At 43.4% G+C, this 9,606-nt stretch overlaps 1 protein-coding gene across 1 annotated transcript; it reads left to right on the top strand.

Moving 5' to 3' along the window:
• Positions 1–4,887: 4,887 nt before the first annotated feature.
• Positions 4,888–9,308, top strand: LOC135507817 (small ribosomal subunit protein eS6). The gene is made up of 6 exons (XM_064927496.1): positions 4,888–4,966; positions 5,748–5,879; positions 6,360–6,570; positions 7,057–7,203; positions 8,763–8,920; positions 9,175–9,308. The coding sequence occupies exons 1-6, from the start codon at positions 4,961–4,963 to the stop codon at positions 9,268–9,270; spliced, it is 750 nt and encodes a 249-aa protein (XP_064783568.1). The 5' UTR covers positions 4,888–4,960; the 3' UTR covers positions 9,271–9,308.
• Positions 9,309–9,606: the final 298 nt, after the last annotated feature.

Below are 9,606 nucleotides of genomic sequence, written 5' to 3'. Positions count from 1 at the left end.
CCTTTCGGAAAAGCTGACCACGACTCCATTTTGTTGATCCCTGCCTACAGACAGAAACTAAAACAAGAAGCTCCCACGCTGAGGTCTGTCCAACGCTGGTCCGACCAATCTGATTCCACACTCCAAGACTGCTTCCATCACGTGGACTGGGATATGTTTCGTATTGCGTCGGACAACAACATTGACGAATACGCTGATTCGGTGTGCAAGTTCATTAGAACGTGCGTTGAAGATGTCGTTCCCATAGCAACGATTAAAACATTCCCAAACAAGAAACCGTGGATTGATGGCAGCATTCGCGTGAAACTGAAAGCGCGAACCACTGCTTTTAATCAGGGCAAGGTGACCGGAAACATGACCGAATACAAACAGTGCAGCTATTCCCTCCGCAAGGCAATCAAACAAACTAAGCGTCAGTATAGAGACAAAGTAGAATCTCAATTCAACGGCTCAGACACAAGAGGTATGTGGCAGGGTCTACAGTCAATCACGGATTACAAAAAGAAAACCAGCCCCGTCACGGACCAGGATGTCTTGCTCCCAGGCAGACTAAATAACTTTTTTGCTCGCTTTGAGGACAAGACAGTGCCACTGACACGGCCTGCAACGAAAACATGCGGACTCTCCTTCACTGCAGCCGAGGTGAGTAAAACATTTAAACGTGTTAACCCTCGCAAGGCTGCAGGCCCAGACGGCTTCTCAGCCACTCCCTCAGAGCATGCGCAGACCAGCTGGCTGGTGTGTTTACGGACATATTCAATCAATCCCTATCCCAGTCTGCTGTTCCCACATACTTCAAGAGGGCCACCATTGTTCCTGTTCCCAAGAAAACTAAGGTAACTGAGCGAAACGACTACCGCCCCGTAGCACTCACTTCCGTCATCATGAAGTGCTTTGAGAGACTAGTCAAGGACCATATCACCTCCACCCTACCTGACACCCTAGACCCACTCCAATTTGCTTACCGCCCAAATAGGTCCACAGACGATGCAATCTCAACCACACTGCACACTGCCCTAACCCATCTGGACAAGAGGAATACCTATGTGAGAATACTGCTCATCGACTACAGCTTGGCATTTAACACCATAGTACCCTCCAAGCTCGTCATCAAGCTCGAGACCTTGGGTCTCGACCCCGCCCTGTGCAACTGGGAACTGGACTTCCTAACGGGCCGCCCCCAGGTGGTGAGGGTAGGCAACAACATCTCCACCCCGCTGATCCTCAACACTGGGGCCTCACAAGGGTGTGTTCTGAGCCCTATCCTGTACTCCCTGTTCACCCACGACTGCGTGGCCACACACGCCTCCAACTCAATCATCAAGTTTGCGGACGACACAACAGTGGTAGGCTTGATTACCAACAACGACGAGACGGCCTACAGGGAGGAGGTGAGGGCCCTCGGAGTGTGGTGTCAGGAAAATTACCTCACACTCAACGTCAACAAAACTAAGGAGATGATTGTGGACTTCAGGAAACAGCAGAGGGAACACCCCCCTATCCACATTGATGGAACAGTAGTAGAGAGGGTAGTAAGTTTTAAGTTCCTCGGCATACACATCACAGACACACTGAATTGGTCCACCCACACAGACAGCATCGTGAAGGAGGCGCAGCAGCGCCTCTTCAACCTCAGGAGGCTGAAGAAATTCAGCTTGTCACCAAAAGCACTCACCAACTTCTACAGATGCACAATTGAGAGCATCCTGGCGGGCTGTATCACCGCCTGGTACGGCAACTGCTCCGCCCACAACCGTAAGGCTCTCCAGAGGGTAGTGAGGTTTGCACAACGCATCACCGGGGGCAAACTACCTGCCCTCCAGGACACCTACACCACCCAATGTTACAGGAAGGCCATAAAGATCATCAAGGACAACAACCACCCGAGCCACTGCCTGTTCATCCCGCTATCATCCAGAAGGCGAGGTCAGTACAGGTGCATCAAAGCTGGGACCGAGAGACTGAAAAACAGCTTCTATCTCAAGGCCATCAGACTGTTAAACAGCCACCACTAACATTGAGTGGCTGCTGCCAACACACTGACTCAACTCCAGCCACTTTAATAATGGGAATTGATGGGAAATTATGTAAAATATATCACTAGCCACTTTAAACAATGCTACCTAATATAATGTTTACATACCATACATTATTAATCTCATATGTATACGTATATACTGTACTCTATATCATCTACTGCATCTTTATGTAATACATGTATCACTAGCCACTTTAACTATGCCACTTTGTTTATATACTCATCTCATATGTATATACTGTACTCGATACCATCTACTGTATCTTGCCTATGCTGCTCTGTACCATCACTCATTCATATATCTTTATGTACATATTCTTTATCCCCTTACAGTTGTGTGTATAAAACAGTAGTTTTGGAATTGTTAGTTGGATTACTTGTTGGTTATTACTGCATTGTCGGAACTAGAAGCACAAGCATTTCGCTACACTCGCATTAACATCTGCTAACCATGTGTATGTGACAAATAACATTTTATTTTATTTTATTTTATTTGATTTACAGGTGCATCAAAGCTGGGACAGAGAAACTGTCAAACAGCTTCGATCTCAAGGCCATCAGACTGTTAAACAGCCATCACTAACATAGAGAGGCTGCTGTCAACATACAGACTCAATCTCTGGCCACTTAAATAAATTGACGTAATAAAGGTATCACTAGTCACTTTAAATAACGCCACTTTAATAATGTTTACCTATCTTACATTACTCATCTCATATACTGTATTCTATACCATCTACTGCATCTTGCCTATGCCGCACGCCATCGCTCATCCATCTATTTATATGTACATACTCTATTCATCCCTTTACATATGTGTGTATTTGTGTGTATAAGGTAGTTGTTGTGAATTTGTTAGGTTACTTGTTAGATATTACTACATAGTCGGAACTAGAAGCACAAGCATTTCGCTAAACTCGCATTAACATCTGCTAACCATGTGTATGTGACCAATACAATTTGATTTGATTTAATTTTGATTTGATCTATAAATTATGTCTCCGTAATCTAACATGGGTAGGATGGTCATTTCAATCCGGGTTAGTTTGGCAGCTTGGATGAATGAGGAGCGATTACGATAGAGGATACCAAGTCTCGATTTAACTTTATTCTGCAGCTTTGATATGTACTGAGAGAAGGACAGTATACCACCTAGCCATACTCCCAAGTACTTGTATGAGGTGACTACCTCAAGCTCTAAACCCTCAGAGGTAGTAATCACACCTGTGGGGAGAGGGACATTCTTCTTACCAAACCACATGGCCCTTGTTTTGGAGGTGTTCAGAACCAGGTTAAGGGTGGAGAAAGCTTGTAGGACACTAAAAAAGCTTTGTTGTGGAGCATTTAACACAAAATCCGGCTAGGGGCCAGCTGAGTATAAGACTGTATCATCTGCATATAAATGGATGAGAGAGTGTCCTACTGCCTGAGCTATGTTATTGATGTAAATTGAGAAGAGCGTGGGTCTAGGATTGAGCCTTGGGGTACTTCCTTGTTGACAGGCGATGGCTGAGACAGCATATTTTCTGACTTTATACACTGCAAAGGTAGTTAGCAAACCAGGCCAAAGACCCCTCAGAGACACCAATACTCCTTAGCTGGCCCACAAGAATAGAATGGTCTACCGTATCAAAAGCTTTGGCCAAGTCAATAAAAATAGCAGCACAACATTGCTTAGAATCAAGGGCAATGGTGACATCATTGAGGACCTTTAAGGTTGCAGTGTCACATCCATAACCTGAGCGGAAACCAGATTGCATACCAGAGAGAATACTATAGACATCAAGAAAGCCAGTCAGTTGATTATTGACAAGTTTTTCCAACACTTTTGATAAACAGGGTAAAATAGAAATAGGCCTATAACAGTTAGGATCAGTTTGATCTTCCCCTTTAAATAAAGGACGAACCTTGGCTGCCTTCCAAGCAATGGGAACCTCCCCAGAAAGGAGAAACAGACTAAAAAGGTTGGAGATAGGTGTGGCGATGATAGGGGCAGCAACCTTAAAGAAGAAAGGGTCTAAAACATCTGAACAAGAGGATTAAGTTTTATATTTACATGTTTCATTTAGGCGTATTAAACTGAATGTTTCCATTACATTTATGCATGCAGTTTAAAATGCTGATGAATCATCTTTTAGTCTTTGCTAGGTAAAGCTCCGTCTTATATCTCAGCTCACTGGTCTCGATAACAACACCCACACGAAGCACGCGCTCTAGCAGGTATATCTCACAGGTTATCCCCAAAACCAACACCTCTTTGGACGCCTTTCCTTCCAGTTCTCTGCTGCCAATGACTGGAACGGATTGCAAAAATCACTGAAGCTGGAGACTTATATTTCCCTCACTAACTTTAAACATCATCTATCTGAGCAGCTAACCGATCGCTGCTGCTGTACATAGCCCATCTGTAAATAGCCCATCCAATCCACCTACCTCATCCCCATATTGTTTTTATTTACTTTTCTGCTCTTTTGCACACCAGTATTTCTACTTGCACATTATCATCTGCACATCTACCACTCCAGTGTTAATTTGCTCAATTGTAATTACTTCGCTACTAAGGCCTAGTTATTGCCTTACCTCCGCACGCCATTTGCACACACTGTATATAGACTTTATTTGTTTCTTTTTGTATTATTGTAGGCTTGTTTATTCCATGTGTAACTCTGTTGTTGTTTGTGTAGCACTGCTTTGCTTTGTCTTGGCCAGGTCGCAGTTGTAAATGAGAACTTATTCTCAACTAGCATACCTGGTTAAATAAAGGTGAAATAAAAGTAATAATAAAAAATGATTCATATGAGAAAAACGCAACGTTGTAACGTCATCACGTTATCGCGATAGCCTATGTTGCCTATGTGAGACTGCGAAGCGGACATCCGGTCTCTTTTCGGTGGCAGGCTGTCGTCGAGTCAGTTTTAGAAAATGAAGGTAAGAGAAGTCAACTCATGTTCTAAATAACAAATATCTCCCTGTTAATGTCCAGGCCGAATTGAAGTAGTCCATTCAAATATTATAAATCCGTATCTCGTTTAGTCAGATATTGCATCGTCTTTTAGGATGCATATTGATTTTGTTGCTAGCTAGCTAGCTATGGCTGACAACGTTAGTACATGAACCTGAAAATATGTCCGTGTGCATGCATGTTTGCCGGGCGTCATTCATATAACGGCAACAAAGTATCTTCTGTTCTTGGGTGGGGGGATACGAATGTTATCCTTGATGTGGGTTTGTTCACGTCCATATTTCGCGAATCCGTTGCATGTTTGTTAGTTGCAACATATTCACCCTCAAGGCCACTTCCAGCCAACTAGCTTCCTACGTCACTTATCTACGTGTCATTTGATCGTTCCAAATAGTGTAGCTGCAGAATTAATTTCTCTGTATAACTAATTTTGTTTCTAGGAAACTAGCTAACAAGAGTTAAACCAATTGCATTAACTAGCCAACATGCTAGTATCTGCCAATTGCCCGCATCCCGTTTACAGCTGCATCATGTTTAACTCATTTCAAGAGGTCTCGCCATACAGGGCATGTGGTTAGGTAGTAGTTAATTATTAGACTCATCTAAATTTGTTATGGATGGGTAGCTTAGGTGCAATGTGATCGTCTAGCAAGTAATCTGCCTGATGTACATTACCATGTCCTCGACTAGGAAAGCTTGCTACATCTGGTCATACTACAAGCACTGATCTGTATGTCTGTCCCTCAGCTGAATATCTCGTTTCCTGCCACTGGCTGTCAGAAGCTCATTGAAGTTGATGATGAGCGCAAGCTGCGAACCTTCTATGAGAAGCGTATGGCAACAGAGGTGGCTGCTGATCCCCTGGGAGATGAGTGGAAGGTAAGCTGTGGACCCTAAGAAAGCTACTCGGTTTTCAGATCCTTCTGGATATGTTTTTTTGTTTTTATATATATATATAGTTCAATTAATTAGTCCCAAGCTAGTGATTGTGATCTTCACTTTATGTCAAGTTCATTGACTAACTTTGGGTAATTTTGGAATAGTCTACTTAATGCCTTGGATCCCAGTGTCTTGAAACAGAATGTTGATATTGCTCATGTTCAACTCAACATGATCTTGCACACCTTAGTAGACCCTTTCTGGCTGGTCTAGCCTCAAAGGGGGGACAGTGTTGTGCCACAGAAACTGCAGAGCTGCTTTACCAGATGCAACCTTACCCTCTGACCATGGCTGGTTGAACTGCATTGCTCTCCCAAGCCTTTGCCTGTTAAATTCCACTAAACAAATGTCTAACTGTTGTGCGATAAAGAGGTCCTTGTACAGAACAAGTTTTTATTAATTTTGCCACATCTCTCCCAGGGCTACATGGTGCGCATCAGCGGAGGTAATGACAAGCAGGGCTTCCCCATGAAGCAGGGTGTGCTGACCCACGGCCGTGTGCGCTTGTTGCTTGCCAAGGGCCATTCCTGTTACCGCCCCCGTAGGACAGGAGAGCGCAAACGCAAGTCTGTCCGTGGCTGCATCGTTGATGCCAACCTCAGTGTGCTGAACTTGGTTATCATCAAGAAAGGTATGGAGTTATAATGATGGTAACCACTTGCTCGTGCACACCTTAGTAGACCCTTTCTGGCTGGTCTAGCCTCAAAGGGGGGACGGTGTTGTGCTACAGAAACTGCAGAGCTGCTTTACCAGATGCAACCTGACCCTCTGACCATGGCTGGTTGAACTGCAATGCTCTCCCAAGCCTTTCCCTGTAACATTTGGTTGTTTTGAAGGTGATACATATTTTTATTAAACCTTTATTTTGACAGGGGAGTCCTACTGAGACTAAGGCCTGTATTTTTATTGATTAAAAAAATATATTTTTTACAGATGAGTCCTGCATCACACATAAAAAAGACAAAACATATTAAGAAATCCGACGTGCATGTCTCACGGCTATTTACCATTGAAACTTACTTCTGCTGCCAGCACTTGGATGTGGTTAACCATTTGGGTGGTGACTCTGTATAGACTGTTTTGAATCTAGTGGCTTCACATTTTCTCCATCTCCCAGGCGAGAAGGACATCCCCGGCCTGACCGACAGCACCGTGCCCCGCCGCTTGGGACCCAAGAGGGCCAGCAAGATCCGCAAGCTCTTCAACCTGGCCAAGGAGGACGATGTCAGGCAGTATGTTGTGAGGAGACCACTGACTAAAGAAGGTGAGGCCAGCACTGCTTCTAAGTGGTTCTGTTAAACTTCTTGTGACAAGCAATCCCGGATCCGGGAGTGTAATCATAGCCTCAAACAAATTAGCATAACACAGCGGACATAAATACCCCTAGAAAATGTTCCTATTCATGAAAATCACAAATTAAATATATTGAGACACAGCTTAGCCTTTTGTTGATCACAATGTCATCTCAGATTTTCAAAATATGCGTTACAGCCAACGCTAGACAAGGATTTGTGTAATTTATCATGGCATAATGCTATGCTAGGCTCTGCTGGCAGCAGGCAACATTTTCACAAAAATAAGAAAAGCAATCAAATTAAATCATTTACCTTTGAAGAACTTCGGATGTTTTCACTCAGGAGACTCCCAGTTAGATAGCAAATGTTCCTTTTTTCCCAAAAGATTATTTTTGTAGGTGAAATAGCTCCCGTTTGTTCATCATGCTTGGCCGAGAAATCGACCGGAAAATGCTATCACTACAACGCCGAACTATCCACAGTGTGTTTTTAACATATATTTGATAATATATCCGTCGAGGCAATTGGTTTCTCTCATAAGAAGCGATTGGAAAAATGGCTACTTCAGTATTTTACGCACGATTTTCTGTGGGAGACATCAGGTGACCACTTGCTAAATGTGGTCCCTTACGGCTATTCTTCAACAGAAATGCGTAAAAAGACATCACAATGCTGTCGACACCTTGGGGAATACGTTGAAAACGTAAGCTCATTCGTAGCTCATTCACAGCCATATAAGGAGTCATTGGCATGAGGCGGTTTAAAAAATACGGCACTTCCTGATTGGATTTTTATCTGGGTTTCGCCTGTAGTTCTGTTGCACTCACAGACAATATCTTTGCCGTTTTGGAAACGTCAGTGTTTTCTATCCTAAGCTGTCAATTATATGCATAGTCGAGCATCTTTTCGTGACAAAATATCTAGTTTAAAACGGGAACGTTTTTCATCCAAAAGTTGTATAGCGCCCCCTAGTCGTAAAAGGTTAATGAATGGATCGGTAAACTCATCGGTGGTCAAACTCTTGACTGTGATTTTTATTTTTAACTCCTATTATTTCTCCTTGCCAAATTGTGCAAAAGTTGTCTGGCACACCAGTAGACCCTTTCTGGCTGGTCTGTAGTCTCTAAGGGGGGACAGTGTTGTGCCACAGAAACTGCAGAGCTGCTTTGCTAGATGCAACCTTACCCTCTGACCATGGCTGGTTGAACTGCAATGCTCTCCCAATAAGTGTATTGTCTAAAATCTGATTTGGGTTAACTTGTAATTTTGTGTGGGACATATTAGAAATGAATGGGACGTTTTGTCTGTCATATGTGAACGTTGGTTGGCCAAATGAGTTGACACGCACAAAATGGTCAAACTATTCAACATTTGGGAATACTGGCTCGACTGAATAACAGCTACAACTCTCAATCGCTAATCTGGACAGACATTTCATAAACATTGAAACCCATAACTATTTTTTCTCTTGTTCATGCTTTGTAGTAAATTCCACTGATAACACCTCTCCTCCCATACCTTTTTGAAGGTAAGAAGCCCAGGACCAAGGCTCCCAGGATTCAGAGGCTGGTGACACCCCGTGTGCTCCAGCACAAGCGCCGCCGCATTGCCCTGAAGAAACAGCGCACCCAGAAGAACAAGGAGGAGGCTTCCGAATACGCCAAGCTGCTGGCCAAGAGGATGAAGGTATGGAAACCGAGACCACTAAGGCATTTAGCTGTAATATTAGTCATTATCTGTTCTAATGTGTAATGAATTGCCCTGAATGTTGTGAATCCCATTCATTTTATTCCTACAATTGTAAGCGAGTTGATATGGTTGCAAGTTGATTCATAAAATGGTTAAAATATTACAATTGAAATGTCCATGGGTATAATATCACCCATGAAGTCAGCAACTTTTAGTCCGTAGGAAGACTAACACATCTCGTTTGTTTGTAGGAGGCTAAGGAGAAGCGCCAGGAACAAATCGCCAAAAGGCGCCGCCTCTCCTCCCTTAGGGCCTCCACATCCAAATCTGAGTCCAGCCAGAAGTGAAATGTGGAATTGAATTAAAAAAAAATGTTTTGCTGAAATTCTGCTTCTGGTGTCTTTACTCAGTGTTTCATTGATCAAAAAGAATGTCCATGCCTGAAACACATCCTGATTGTATTTCCAGTGATCAGTCACATCCCTGAGTGGCTCCATGGCTCTCAAAACCGCTAAATAATTGGTGAACGCTAAAATCTAATCTGTAAAGGCCTGTAGAGAACAAGACTTGTGATGGTATCTGTTTTAACGACTGCCGCAAACCAAAGGGCAATCGTAAATAAATGTAGGTACCCACTGCTATGATCTGGAGTGGATTCTCATTCAACTGCGTCTATCTTTTGG

Source organism: Oncorhynchus masou, chromosome 21 (assembly GCF_036934945.1).
Source record: "Oncorhynchus masou masou isolate Uvic2021 chromosome 21, UVic_Omas_1.1, whole genome shotgun sequence".
NCBI classification, from domain to species: Eukaryota; Metazoa; Chordata; class Actinopteri; order Salmoniformes; family Salmonidae; genus Oncorhynchus; species Oncorhynchus masou.
The sequence above is the reverse complement of the archived record's forward strand: the minus strand, read 5'-3'. Positions and strand labels throughout refer to the sequence as shown.

What these genes read in the sequence shown, in the direction of transcription:
- LOC135507817 (XM_064927496.1), top strand. An exon ending in CCCTGGGAGATGAGTGGAAG is followed by an intron (nt 5,880 to 6,359) that starts GTAAGCTGTGGA and finishes CATCTCTCCCAG; the next exon opens with GGCTACATGGTGCGCATCAG. An exon ending in CTTGGTTATCATCAAGAAAG is followed by an intron (nt 6,571 to 7,056) that starts GTATGGAGTTAT and finishes TCCATCTCCCAG; the next exon opens with GCGAGAAGGACATCCCCGGC.